We start from the raw sequence: 14,800 nt of genomic DNA, 5'->3' as shown, positions 1-14,800 counted from the left end.
AACCAACGCCCATAGCAGCTCTCTGCGGCCTGCAATTACGATTTGTATGGAATTTCATCTAGAATTTCTAGTTGTTCTCCCCACTCGTTGATAGCCAGAAGCAGAGTTCCCTTTTCACACCTTTGAACAAGTTATTAATAATTGTTCATCCATCTACCCACCACCCATCTAACAAACATTCGCTGAGCATCTTCTGTATGTCAGATATAATGGTCAGTGCTAAGGGGTAAGGAGAAAGAGATATAACGAGGAATGAGTCCTTCACATAAAGTGCTCAGTCTGATGGGCGAGTTTGACACATGCACGTAACAGATATTACAAAGGTATGATAGGTAAAATACGGTATAGGATAATAAAAGAAAGAGTAAATAACCTGTAAAGTTAAGAAACATTTCAAAAAGAAGGAAATAATTTGAGCTACAACTTACAGGATAAAGGAGTTTGCCATGTACAAAAGGAAAAAGAAAAAGAAATTCCAAAACAGAGGGAGTACCACAGAAAGCAAAATGACAAGCACCTAGTAAAGAGTCAAATATTGAATGAGTGAAGTAGGCAGGTCTCTTCCCTCCTCTCCTTCCTCCCATCAGATACTGTTCTTTGTGTTAAGACATGATAGACAAAACAAACAGTCATTTCCAGAATGAAACTCAAATACAAAGTCACAAGGGCAGATGCTGTCAAATGCAAATTTTGATTTTCTTCTTTTTTTTTCTTCTCCTATTTTCTTCTGATTCCTTTTGTTGCCTTTTCTTTATCCTTATAGAATTAAAAAAAAAAAAACTTAAATGGAAACAGACTCCATTACCATGTTTGATGACACCTGAAACACCTTTCCATATCACTGGAAGTTCTTGAATCACAAGTTGACAGATGCTGCCATATTATTTCTAGTCAAAGCCACACATAATATTTTCTCTTGATAATAAGAATATAAAAATATTTTTTGCAATATGGTTTATAGGGAATAAAATAAGTCTTTTATTGAATACACAAAAATATAATCAATACCAAATGATGTAAATTTATAAATTATTTCTTTGTACACTTGTAGTTCTTATGCTCTGTGAAAGCTTTAGAACTCTGCTCTCTAAACTACCTATTGGTTAAAATATACTCTTATTTCAGAGGCAGCTCCCGGGTCAGTTCTCTCCTCTGAACTTCCACAGCACTTTGCATTACACCATGGATGAGACGCCCTTCTGGTTACAAGGACTAAAGACTTGCTCAGGTTACTCCAAATGATAGAGATTTTTTGTAAGAATACATGGGATAATAAGAAATCTGAAGATTCTATCTCAGTAAACAGGCCTCACAGGGTTTTTATACCAGGAACTCCCTTGAGCTGCTGTCTAGCCTAGATCTTTGGTTTAGGTAGTTATCGCTGTTTGGATTAGCTGTGGCTAGGGAACTGAGTAGATGGCACAAACGATGGAGACCTACGCATAAGAACCACAGGTAGCCATTATTCTTGGAAAAGGAGCTCTGTTACCCTTTGATGACCAACACACTTTCATATGGCACTGATCAAATCCTGCCCTGTATGCCAGTTATCTGATATTTACCGTTTTCCCAATTGGACTGTTAAGTGCATGACAACAGAGACCATTTCTTAAACCTCAGTGTACCCTCAATAGTAACTATCATAGCGTCTTGTACATAACACAAGATATCATGCAGAGCACTAGAACAGGGCAGGGTTCTGGTAAGAACATTAAGCTGTGGAGAGTCTGGCTCTGACCACATCATCCTGGATATGTTACTTAACGTCACTGTGCTCTAGTTTCCTTATTTGGAAAACAGGGATAATAACAGTACTTATCATGGGGGTTGTTGTGAGAAAGGTGTTCTAGGTGCTAGATACCACAGTGAACAAAAAGGAAAAAAAATCCTGCCATCCTGGAGCTTACATTCTAGTGGAGGCAGATACACAAAGGCAAGCTATGTTAGATGGTGTTTTATATTTAGATGATATATTAGCAATCTACTGCTATGTAACAAATTAGCAACTTAAAACAACAACAACATAAAAAACCTTTATTATCTCACAGTTTCTCTGGGTCAGGAATTTGGAAGCAGCTACCTAGCTGGGTGATTCTGGCTTGGGGTTTCCCATGAAGCTGCAGTCAAGCTATTTGCCAGGGCCGCATCCATCTGAACACTGAACTGGGGTTGGAGGATAAGCTTTCAAGAAGGCTCCTTCATGGGTTGGTGCTGGCCAAAGGTAGGAGGCCCAGTTTCTCACCATGTGGACTGCTTCACAGGGTTGCTTGAGGGTCCCTAGGACATGGCAGGTGGCTTCTCTCGGAGCAAATGGTTCTAAGCCAGCCTTAAGAGACACACTCTGTTATTTCTGCAATATCCTATTGATTACATAGGTCACCCCTATTCAGTGCTGGGGTGAGCTACACAAAATTATGACTACCAGCAGGAAAGAATCATTGGGGCCATCTTGGAGACGAGCAACCAAAGATGGTGATAAGTACTGAGGAGGAAAGTTAAAACAGAGAAGCAAGATCCTGGGAGTAGGGTAGGGGTTAGAGCTACAGTTTTAGAAAGGTGTCTAAGAACGATCTCATTATCAAGGTGACATATAAAAAGTCTGAATGAGCTGAAGGAAAAAAGCCCTGTGGAAATCTGGGTCAGACAGGGAATAGCAAACATGGGCCCCTGAGATGGGAATGAGGATGAGGAGGATGATGATGACTGCAGCAACTCAAAGACGACTGTTGAATAATTAAATAAGCAATACATGGGAAGACAAAAAAAAAAATTAAGAAGCTATAGGCAGAAAAATACAAAACAAACTGCTAACTTCACTTCCTCAAAATTTTCAACTGTCTTCTCCTTAGGTTCATTTCAGCATTAGCAGTAACCCCGGTTAATTCACCACCGAACCCTTCTTGTCATGCTACCGGTCAGTGTGTGGCCCAGAAACAAGCCCTAAGCCCTACTTAAGACATCTATTTGTACTTTGAGAAGAAACGTGTTCAAGAAGAGGCTGATTCCTTTTGTGTGAGGAAGGCTATTGAAGCTCATGCACTTCATGAGCAGAAAGCTAAGCTCAGCCTTCTTCGATGCGAAAAGTTATCTCTGCTATAACCCCATTCCCATTAAAAACCTGCCTCCCCAAAATACTGCCATGAGTTTTCAATTAGAGGTTCTGTAATATCTTCTATAAAATTATATTTCAACAAATATACTTCACACCACACACACACACACACACACACACAATGCTCTCTGCGAAGTGCTTTTCTATTACTCTTACTTCTTCACAGCTGTCCTGAAAGATAGGTTATTAATAATGCACCTAAGTGACTCTTTATGGGTTTGATGACTTTATAATTCTATTGACTCAATATATACAGAAATTTAGGAGCCTGATGAAAATTTTTAAGACCTGTACTTAAGATTCCAAAAGTTTCTTTTTAAAAAATTTTTTTAAAGTTTTATTTATTTATTTGGCAGGGAGAGACACAGCGAGAGAGGGAACACAAGCAGGGGGAGGGGGAGAGGGAGAAGCAGGCTTCCCGCCCAGCAGGGAACCCGATGCGGGGCTCGATCCCAGGACCCCGGGACCATGACCTGAGCCGAAGGCAGACGCCTAACGACTGAGCCACCCAGGCACCCCAGATTCCAAAAGTTTCTATATAGATCCTCTGCCTAAATTACCATGTGCTGAAGAATAAAATGGCATATCTACAAGAATATTTGGCACTACAAGTCAGTTCCAGCAGAACTCTCTGTTCCCTTGTAATTTCTCGTCTTAAGCAACTAGGCACAGCGTAAGAGGAAGTGATCCTTGGGAAATAACTTGTTCTGAATGTTAACAAAGCGAAGGCAAAGACTGCAGTTTTTCCCCTGGTCAATAACAAAACCTTTGCCCTTCACCCATTAACATATGAGTCACAGGGACTTAGCTTCCACAAGAGCAACTGTGGCAGAGACAGAGAAAGAAGAGGAGCTGTTTATTATGTTTATTACGAACGGAGGCAGGAGTGGGGTTCTAAGTCCCTGACTAATCCAGAGAGCCTGTGGCCATACTCTGGGCTGCAGTCACAAGGAAATTCAGCCACTCTGACACTCCATTCCCTCGCCACATCACCCTCCCCAACCCACCTTCCAGGATGTCCACCTCCATCTTCTCCCCTCCAGTCCCTCTGCAGAAGAGCTGTCATGAGATTTATTTATAGAATGCGGGTGCTGGTGTTACTTTGCACCTTTCTCACTGGGCATCACTGGTCTGTTTTCTTAGAGATTCAGTCTCAAGATCTGCCCTCAAAATCCAAAATAACCCACAAATAAAGAAATATTTGATATGTATCATAAAAAATTGTGGACAATAACCCTGTTGCAAAACTAGTTTTCAACACAAAAGCACATTTTTAAATGCTTCTCAACAATGAAAGACGTCCTGAAATATTACCTAACTGTAATTTCACTTTTTCATTAGAAGAAAAATATTTATTAATGTTTCAAAATTTACAAAAATTTATCTGAGATAATTTCCCCCGAAACATCACGGTGCCATTTACAAGAACTAGAAAAAGTCAGGGACGCCTGGGTGGCTCAGTGGGTTAAGAGTCTGTCTTCCACTCAGGTCATGTCCTAGAACCCAGTCCTGCATGGGGCTCCCTGCACAGCGGGGAGCCTGCTTCTCCCTCTGCCCGCCGCCCCCCCCCTGCTTGTGCGAGCACACGCTCTCCCTCTGACAAATCAAATCTTAAAAAAAAAGAATTAGAAAAAGTCACATCAATAGATTAAATGATTTAATGCTTTGAATTAATTCTGAAATCAGTTCATGACAGAAGTAAAATAATTTGAAAGAAACTAAAATCCCATTATCCCCCTTACTTTTAAAATCATTCACCTAAAATTCTTGGTCCTTTTATTATAAATTAGAATAAAGTGCAAAGACACAACTCAAAACAAAACAAAAATTCCTAAGATAGCAAAGTCTCTGCTATTATCTATCTTCCTTCTGGTAAGGGGAAAGACAAGCAAGAAAATGATAAATAAACAAGATGCATTCAGATAGTGTTAAGTGCTTCGAAGAAGATAAAATATGGGCATGTGATAGAGAATGTGGGGTGTTCAGGGAGGGCCTGAGGTGACATACGAAGAGAGATTTGAATGATGTGGGTGGGGGCAGCCATGCCAAGGACAGGGGAAGGGGAGGACAGTCTGGGCAGAAGAGCCTGCAGGTGGTTGAGTCCCCAGGGGCTCAGTGTGGATAAACAGAGTCAACAGCAAGAAGAGTGGTAAAAAAGATAATGTCAGCAAGGAAGGCAGGGGCTCATCTAGGGCTTGTAGGCTATGGCAGTTCAAAATTCGTAACCTAGATTCTGATCCACATGATGACCACAGAATGAGGACTTACTCTGAACAAGCTTATATTCACTCGTCTCATACCACCCATGGGAAATCACCTACCCAGTAAACACACTGATCACCCACAATGTAAAAAGGCACAATTACAGAAGAACTTTTTAAAAGGGATGCCATGGAACCTTACTTAGGAATTTAAACAATGGTTTGTTCATCGTGATTTTCAAGATAATGATTAAGAACATAAGATCACTTACGTTAATAAACTCCAAAATAACAGAGAATGTTGCCACTTCAACATTAAACTTATACTTCATGCAATACCATGGGAGCTCTTCTGTTAAGATCTTGCCACTCAGCTAATTTTGTGATAACCTTGAAAAGCTCTTTCGTGACTTAGTTCTAAGTGTAGTAAGATTCCTGATCTTGTCTGGGTAAGATATTGTGAAGTACTGTGATGAAAAGCATAGTTTTTCAGCCCTATATCATCAACATGAATGTGAATGTGCTCAGTAACCACAAATACCCAACCCACATAAAATGGCACTCACGATGTTTTCTAGTCGCAATAATTACCCTTCATTTTGTAGGAAGAGAACAGAGGGGAGGACACCAAGATTTAGCATGCCTGCAAGAGGTATGCTTAATGCTCGTGATAGTCCTACGGGGTATTATCTCCAAGTGCAATGAGTTAGGTAACTTGGTCAAGGCCATAGGGTTTGTACCCAACTCCAAAGCTCATGCTCTTTCTAAATTAATCCTTAAAGCCTCCTGACTGATAGAAGCTGGTTAATTACCCGCATTAACTTATTCGACATGCACCTCTTAAGCTCTTGAAAAGCCTGTTTAATACCGGACTTAGGAAAAAAGAACAAATTTCTCCAAAGATAGCTTGTGCTGTTTTACTGTTCAAAACAGCTTCTCTGAAAAAGAGAGATATCACCATCTAGAAACGGAATTTTTTTTTTTTTTAATGTGACAAGAGAAGTATATTTTGACTAACCTGAAGTCTGAAGGCATGGCAACCCAGAAGGTGGGTTAAACAGGCAGGCAGATGTTACTGGCAAACATATGAGGGTGTGGACAGGGGGGGTCTCAAAACCGTCCAGCCTTGTCTTAAAGAAAACGAACGTGCTCATAAACAAAGTGTGCAAGTCAGCCCATCTTGTTTCTGCTCCTCCACAGGCAGCAGATGGCATAACTAGTCGTATATGCTGACCCCCAAGAGCTTCCAGGAAGGGAGCTTTGAGCTGGGGAGCAGGTTCTGAGCTGCCTACTCTACTGCTGCCTCCAACACAGAGATCCCTGTCAGCAGGCTTCCAGGAGAAACTTAGAAAATGACAGTGAAATTCAAGGGGGGGAAAAACCCAAGAACCAAAAAACAAAACACTTGCATAACATTTTATTCAAACCCACATAAGGATTCACTCAGTTCTTGTTTACTTTGTTAATTCCTAGAATTACTTCATCAATAGTGGTTTTGGATGGAGGTCTTTCCCCCATTCAATATTTTTGACATGCTTGTACGAAAAACTTGTTAAAAACAAACAAAAAACCACCCCTCACAGTCAACAGAATTGTCTATTTTCCTCAGGAGTCATTTGGGAAATGACTTGATTAATCATGTATAATTTTTCAGGTGACACTCGCATAACAGCAGAGCAGACTTAAAGACTTTTTTAAAATCACACGACTTAAGAGGACTCCAAGCTTCGCCTGTTCACGTCCCGCTTCGACCCAGGGGTTATTTGGCTGAACTGTTTTCCCGTTTCAACAACTTGAACACCAAGCAGCGGGACAAACAGGGCGGCCAGCTGAGGGCCCGCTCCCCGCCCCCCCCGCCCCCGCTGCGCAGACGGGAAATCTCCGCAGCCAGCTGCCCCACTCCTCCTCTCAGCCCCAAGTGGCCCCGAAACTACCCTGCTGTGGGGCTCTCAGTCTCATCGCTCCGTCGTCAACGAGCTCCCCGTTTGGGGACCCTCCCCGCGAGTGGGGTCTGTGCCGAAGCTGGGGGCCCGGGGGGGGAGCGAGGGCACGCTCGGGTCCTCGGCGAGCCCTTCCCCGGGGCGCGCTCTCAGAAACCGCTGCCCGGCGGGGGGGCCGGGGGGGCGCGGGGCGGGGGGGGCGGGACGCAGGGCCCCGGGGGCGCACGCGCTGGGCGCGCAGGGCAGGGCGAGACCCTCGGGTGGCTGCAGCCACCGCTGGGCAGGGGCTGAGGTCGACCGCTCGGGGTCGGGCTCCCGGGGGGGGACGGGGCAGGAGGGCAGCTCACCCGCGACGGCGGCGGTGACCAGGCCCAGCAACAGCAGCGGGAGAGCGGGCCGCGCGGGCCGGGGCATGACGGCGGCTGCGGACGCCGAGGGCTGCGCTCCTCGGAAGTGCGGGGCGCGGACCAACCCGCCCACGCGGCCGGCGGGGGGGGGGGGGGGGGGGGGGGGGGGAGAGGGGCGGGGGGGGGGGGGGGGGGCCAGCCCGGGGCCGACCCGGCTGCAAGGGCCCGCCCGCGCGCCGCCTCTCCCACGTCTCTCTGGCGTTTGAACTGGCATAATTTCGGACTCTCAAAAATGTTACAAAAGGAGTCGGAAGAATTTCCATAACCCTTCAGCCAGCTTCTCTAAATATTAACATCGTATGTAACTCCCCAGTAAAATGGTCAAAGCCAGGAAATTAAAACTGGTACAATAGTATTCACTAATCTGCAGCCCTTACCACATCGCATCAGTTGTCCCCCTGATGATCTTTTTCTGTTCTAAAATCCAATCCATCATTTTATATGGCATCGAGATGACGACTCCTTAGTGTCCTTTAATGCGGGACATTTCCTCTGTCATTGTCTGTCTTTCCCCCATCTCGTTTGAAGAGTACTGGACACTTTGTAGCATGTCCTTCAGTTTTGGTTTGTCTTAGGTTTCCTCTTAAGGGAGATTGGAAGAACAGGATTCAGGTTTTTTTTGTTTGTTTGGCGAGAGTACCACAGAAGCGATGTGTCCTGCCCAGGAGAGACCCCCTGTCGATCTGTGTCATATTGGTGATGCTAGTTTTGATCACTTGGTTAAAGTGTCTGCCAGATTCCTCCTTTGGGTCTAAGGATAAGAAACCTTTTCAAAGCCTCCACCCCGTGGACTACTTTTTTATTTTTATTTTTTTTAAGATTTTATTTTATCTGAGACAGAGAACACAAGCAGGGGTAGGGGCGGAGGAGAGGGAGAAGCAGGCTCCCCACTGAGCACCCAGCCTCATGCGGCTGGATGGGAGGACCCTGAAATCATGACCTGAGCTGGAGATCATGACCTGAGCTGAAGTCAGACGCTTAACCGACTGAGCCACCCCCCTCAGATAACTTTTATTTGTTACCAGTTTCCTGGATTAAGTGTCATTAAACTATGCTTGCACAGCCCTTGATGAATTCTGCTCCTACCTTGAACTTCTAGCCTCTAGAAATGTGAAGCAATAAAGTTCTGTTGTTTAAGGAAAAAACAAAAAACAAAAATGATGCTTGCTATAATAGATATATAAATTAGACAACTGTAAATTGACTGGGGAGGGCATCTGGCACCAGACAACACAATGCACAAAACAGGGCCAAGTAAGACCCTGACATAGCCTCATATCATTAGCAAAAGAGTGCTTTAAAATCGAGTCTAAATTCGACAATAAAAAGCCAAGGAACTCAATTTAAAAATATACAAATTATCTGAATAGATACCTCACCAAAGAAGATATACAAATGGCAAAAAGCTTATGAAAACCCTCAACATCATATGTCACTAAAGAATTGCAAACTAAAACAAAAATGAGATACCACTATACACCTATTAGAATGGCTAAAATCCAAAACACTGACCAAACCAAATGTTGACGATGAGGAGCAAAAGGAACTCTCATTCATTGCTGGTGGAAATGCAAAATGGCACAACAGTTTGCAGCTTCTTGCAAAACTAAATATATTCCTACCATAGAAGTCAACAATTGTGCTTCCTAGTATTTATCTGAACAAGTTGATAACTTACATACACACAAAAAATTGCATATGTATGTTTACAGTAGCTTTATTCACAGTTGCTAAAACCTGAAAGCAACCAGGATGTCCTCCAATAGGTGAGGGACAAACTGTGGTACATCCATACAATGGAATATTATTCAGCATTAAAAAGAAATGAACTATCAAGTCATTAAAAGACGTGGAAGAACCTTATATAGTACAGTATTATTAGCCATAATCACTATACTGCACATTAGATCCCCCAAACTTCTTCATCTTATAACTGGAACTTTGTCCAACATCTCCCCACTTCCCCCACCCCCAAGCCCCTAGTAACCACAACTCTACACTCTTCTAGGAGTTCAGCTGTTTTCGATTTCATATATGTGATACCATACAGCATTTGTCTTTCTCTGTCTTACTTACTTTTTTTTTTGTATTGAGTTATAAGTTGACATATTACATTATATTAATTTCAAGTGTACAACATAATGATTCGATGTTTGTATATATTATTAAATGATTGCCATGAGTTTAGTTAACATCCATTGCCATTATAATTATAAATTTTTTTCTTAAAAATTTTTTTTTCTTGTGATGCTGCCTTATTTCACTTAGCATAATGCTCTCAAGTTTCATCCATGTTGTCACAAATGCTAGGTTCCTTCTTTCTCTTGGCTAAATAATATTCCACTGTATATGTATGTGTGAGATATGTATATATATAAAGTTTTTTATCCATGCACCCACTGACAAATACTTAGGTTGCTTCTATGTCTTGGCTATTGTAAATAATGCTGCAGTGAACATGGGAGTGTAGATATCTCTTCAAGATGTTGTTCTCATTTCCTTCGAATAGACACCCAGAGGTGGGATTTGCTGGATTATATGGTAATTCAAGCCCCAACGTGGGGCTTGAACTCATGACCGCAAGATCAAGAGTTGCGTGCTCTACAGACTGACCTAGTCAGGCATCCCTGGTAATTCCATGTTTAATTTTTGAGGATGGGGTCTCTTCTTTCTTCTTCACAGACTCCTGTTCCTCAACTTTCCTGAAGTAAGTTAGGACGGGTAGAGGAAACCAATCAATTTTCCTAATGGTTGTCAGTACAAATATATGGTTTTTAATTCCATCGGGGCCCTATATGCCTTTTCTGTGATCCTTTTATTTGTCTTGGTCATTGTCCTCCCCCATTCTTCTGATCAGGTATTTCAAATTTTTTATTACTCTCTTCAAGCCAAGACCCAATTTGCTACTCACGTTTCTCAGCAGAAGACCTCCCTTTCTACTCAATAGAGATAGGGGGGCATGAGGTATAGACAAAAATCTTCAGTACTTACTGCTCTCCCCTCCTCTTCCACGCAGGTCTTCCTTGTGTGGCCTCAGAGAGGAAGGTAGGCTTCCCCAATCCATTCAAACCCAGTTCCTCTTTCTGTGGGCTTAGACCCACCCTTCTCCTCCATCTTCCCCAAGATCTTCTTCCATGACTCCATCTCTCTCCCCTTCATCATTAACTTCTCTCTGTCTACTCTTTGGGGTGTTTTGATTTGTCTGGTTTCTTTCCTCTCAGCTTCTAAACCTGTGAACCACTTTCCTCCTTCTTTGGAAAAAAACCTTCTTCCACCCTCCTCCCTCTAGCTGTGACCCAATCCCTGTCCTTTCCTTCTCCACTATACTTTTCAGCATTTCACTTTCCCCATTTTCTAGTTTCCCTTTTACTTCAAAGCTCACTCTGGATTCTGGCTCCGCTAGCTACATTTCCACTGGCTTAGATCACTAATGTTTTCCTAATTTCCAGAGTCCAGTTTTATCTGACTTTGCTTCTCTGTTGTTTAGCAATTGGAACAATGTTTACTTGATCTTACCTTGCATTAAAAGAGTATTTGGCCCGGAAACCTAACCCCTAGGGCTTCCCAGAGCTGATCGTCAGCCCACAGCAGGTTCCTGGGGTAGGTCCCTGGGCCGAGCATTGCTGAGATCCCTTTTGGCCTGAGATAGGGAGGAGGCCTAGATAACTTTAGGCCAAAAACAGAGTGAGTCCTCTTCTGTGTATTTCAGCTCCTGTAGGCCCAGGAGTGGGAAAAACAGGATGAAGAGGAAGGGCTGATGAGGAGATGCAAATAATCCAGGAAAAATGATAAAGGCCTGAATTAAGACAGTTGATAATGGAGACAGCCACTCTGTGAGAAGCCTGAGGTAAAATTGACAGAATTGTTGGATTAGGGAGATGAGAAAAAGAGGATGTGAGGATGAATTCTGGGTTTCTAGCTTGGGAGTAGAGGGGTATGGCGTCTTCATATTGAATGAAAGAGAGTATAAGAAGTAGAACTGGTTGGAAAAAAACTTTCTACAATTCTGCCTGTGATTAATTTAGCTTGGAAAAAAGAAATACACATATATTAAATCTGTTGAAATGTAGATATTGTAAGAATGCTTTAATTTAGAATATGCAGGGAATTAGGTGTAACTTTGTATAGATCATGAGGTCTAGTTAAAAAAAAAAAGTCTTTGAGATCTAGTTAAAATTTGTCTTCTTAAGACAAAATTACTGAACTAATAACAAGTCTTCGTTTCTCCAAAAGGGTTTTAGGATTAAATGAACCTAAGATAAAGGAATCTGAATCTTTTTCCCTAGCATAAACTCAGCAGTGGCATAAGGATCGGGGGTTACCAAACCATTGCAGTCATGTGCAGAGGGGACTCCCAGATAATGGTGACATCTTGCCCTAGGATCAGGGAGGGGAACATGTTGTGTGCGGGGTGAAGAGAGGAAAAAGAGGGTGATCATTGGTATCACTTCTACATTTGTCCCCTGTACCTGATCAGTCGGTATATTTACTTGCTTTTTTAGGTACCTGGTTTTGAGAGACCAATTTTGTTAGACCACAGGTGGGGGTTGGATAAGCTAGGGAAGACTGGAAAAGGCTTCTTCAGTTCTTCTGCAACAGGCAAAATGGGAAAAGGAACCCAATATGGGCAGTTCTGGTCATGCTGAGAAGGACTTTGAGGTAGATTGTCCAGTGGAAGTTAGAAATATGAGCCTGGAACTGAACATGTGACCTACTGACTTAAAAGTGGCTGACAAATGTCCTGGTTTGGGCAATGGGGGTAGGATCTCCTGAAGAAGCACCAAAAATGAGAAGTAAGTGGGCCAAAATTGGAATTTCTGCTGATCCAATAGTTAAAAGACTTGCTAAGAATTGCTGAGTCAAAGGCATCTGAAAAAGAAACTCAAATCAAACATTCAGAGATGTAGGATGATTATATTCTTTTTTTAAAAAAGATTTTGTTTATTTATTTATTTTGAGAGAGAGAGAGTAGGGGGACGGGGAGAGGGAGAGAGAAACCCAAGCAGACTCTGTGCCGAGAGTGGAGCCTGATGCAGGGCTCGATCTCACGACCCATGAGATCATGACCTGAGCCAAAAACAAGTTGGATGCTTAACCGACTGAACAACCCAGGTGCCCCTGATTGCATTTATTCTTTAAATAAAGGATACCTTGCATTACAACAACTGCACACTTATTTTTTGTTATACTATATGCCTAACATAATAAAACCCAACCTAGAGATATTTTTTCTGACAAGGACCAACAACAGTTTTACTTAAAAAAATAAAACAACTTTATTACAGCATCGCTACTATATATAACTGTACTTTTCTTTTTTTAAAGATTTTACTATTTATTATTTTATAAGTAATCTCTATACCCAATGTGGGGCTCGAATTCACAACCCCAAGATCAAGAGTTGCACGCTCTTCCAACTGAGCCAGCCAGGCACCGTGCATAGGTGTATTTTTCACGTCAAGTTGATTTAATTCTTTGAAGAAAGTCTTTAACAGCTAAAATTGTGCAGATGACAGGGCAAGAGGAATAGTCTAACAAATTCAATAAAAATATAGCAGGACAACTGTATTATAGTTTTAGATTATAATAAAACTGTCTTAGAAAATTATAAGTTTATCATAGTATAAACACTCTAAATCTTAAAATAAATCTATGAATATTATACAAAAATATTCTAAAGTATAAACACTGAATAAAAAATTCATCATGTCCAATGGTGATGGACAATATAAAAATATATTTTTGCTGGTAAAATTTAAAGTGATAATCACAAAACAGTGTTTCCTTAATCATTTATCATCTAAAATATTTTAGTAGTAATCACAAGGTTTAGAGTTTCACTGTAAAATTTTCATTTTTACAAATGCAAGATATACAATTTCCTTCATAGACCCCTTTTCTCTAGCTTACAGAAAAGGGCAAAAAAGTAACACAAATTTCTTAGTCAAAATTTGGCATGTCATAGAAAGCATAAAAATTATGAAATCTTCAAGAACTTGTATCCTTAGCTGGTTCCCTTTAAGAGGAAAGAGTTATATATTGTACACAAGAAAAGACAAAAAACACACTGCTACAGTATATCTAAATCAATCTAAAAACAATGTTCTCACACTTTAGGAAAATGTTAAGTACTAAATTTCCTTTAAAAGCCATTGTTTTATGAATAACTATGACAAAGCAAAATATGTGCATTTAAACAATTTTGGTATGAAATATCTCTGGAGCGGTATAAGAAGCATCTTGCCAAAAGCATTATTTTACTGTGTAAAAAAGTAAGCATATCTCATTGTTTAATAATTTCTCCTAAATGCTACAAACGACTATTTTGAAATAATGTTGATATTATTTACAGTTATGTTTTTACCTTGAGGTACAAATTTCACATTAGGCTGGATATTTTTTTTAAGTAGGCTCCACACCCAGCATGGAGCCCTACGCAGGGCTTGAACTCACAAGCCTGAGATCAAGACCTGAGCTGAGATGAAGAGGTGGACACTTAACTAACTGAGCCACTGAGGCGCCCCTAAGCTAAATATTCTTAAAAGCTAAAAGGTAGATTTATGACCTAGTAACATGCCAATTTTAAGTCTCTAAGCAGTTGTGCTATTCATATATACATATCCTAGTTACTAACTACATTCTTACAGAGAAAAATGCACATTAAATTTATTACCCTGTAAATAATTTGGACTTTAGTTCCAGCTTTGGTTCTTTTCCATTCTATTAAGGTTCTCCATTCTATTAAGTAAAGTTTTAAACATGGCATTTTGTGGATAATTCACTGTAGATACCAGCACAGCAATTAAACAACTGAAAAAGTACTTAGGATTTGTACTTTAGAACAGAGTAAATACTGACACTGGGAAAAACCGAAATGGCTCATTTTCCCTAACACGTTAGTGCAAATTAGCAAACTCTTAGAAGAATTTAGTCATTGAAAGTGGGAAGCATAATCTCATCTTCATTCATTCCTTGTTCATATCGAACTGAAGAGAAGCCCGGCCAGTGTGACCGGTTCCTTTGGAAGAGGAACCAAACCAGTGCACTGATGAGAGCTAAGACACTTAACACAGCAAATGTGATAGTTATTCCTCTGTAATCAGGGCCTAGAATAGGAAAAGGTTTGACATTGGAGGAGAG

The 14,800-nt window shown here is 41.3% G+C and overlaps 1 protein-coding gene across 2 annotated transcripts in view; it reads right to left on the bottom strand.

Moving 5' to 3' along the window:
• LOC118012409 (lymphocyte antigen 75) overlaps positions 1-14,800 on the bottom strand; it is a 130,371-nt gene that overhangs the window by 22,122 nt on the left and 93,449 nt on the right. Inside the window, exon 35 of one of the 2 annotated variants that reach the window (XM_035007938.1) lies at positions 12,763-14,766. The exons of the other annotated variant lie outside the window; for it this stretch is intronic. Within the exon in view, the coding sequence (XP_034863829.1) occupies positions 14,588-14,766 (179 nt within the window). The 3' untranslated portion in view covers positions 12,763-14,587. Of the gene's footprint in view, positions 1-12,762; positions 14,767-14,800 lie in introns of those variants that run through there. 2 annotated transcript variants of the gene reach the window in all.

This window comes from Mirounga leonina, unplaced genomic scaffold, assembly GCF_011800145.1.
Source record: "Mirounga leonina isolate KUSES-001 unplaced genomic scaffold, KU_Mleo_1.0 Mir_151, whole genome shotgun sequence".
Lineage (NCBI taxonomy): Eukaryota > Metazoa > Chordata > Mammalia > Carnivora > Phocidae > Mirounga > Mirounga leonina.
The sequence above is the reverse complement of the archived record's forward strand: the minus strand, read 5'-3'. Positions and strand labels throughout refer to the sequence as shown.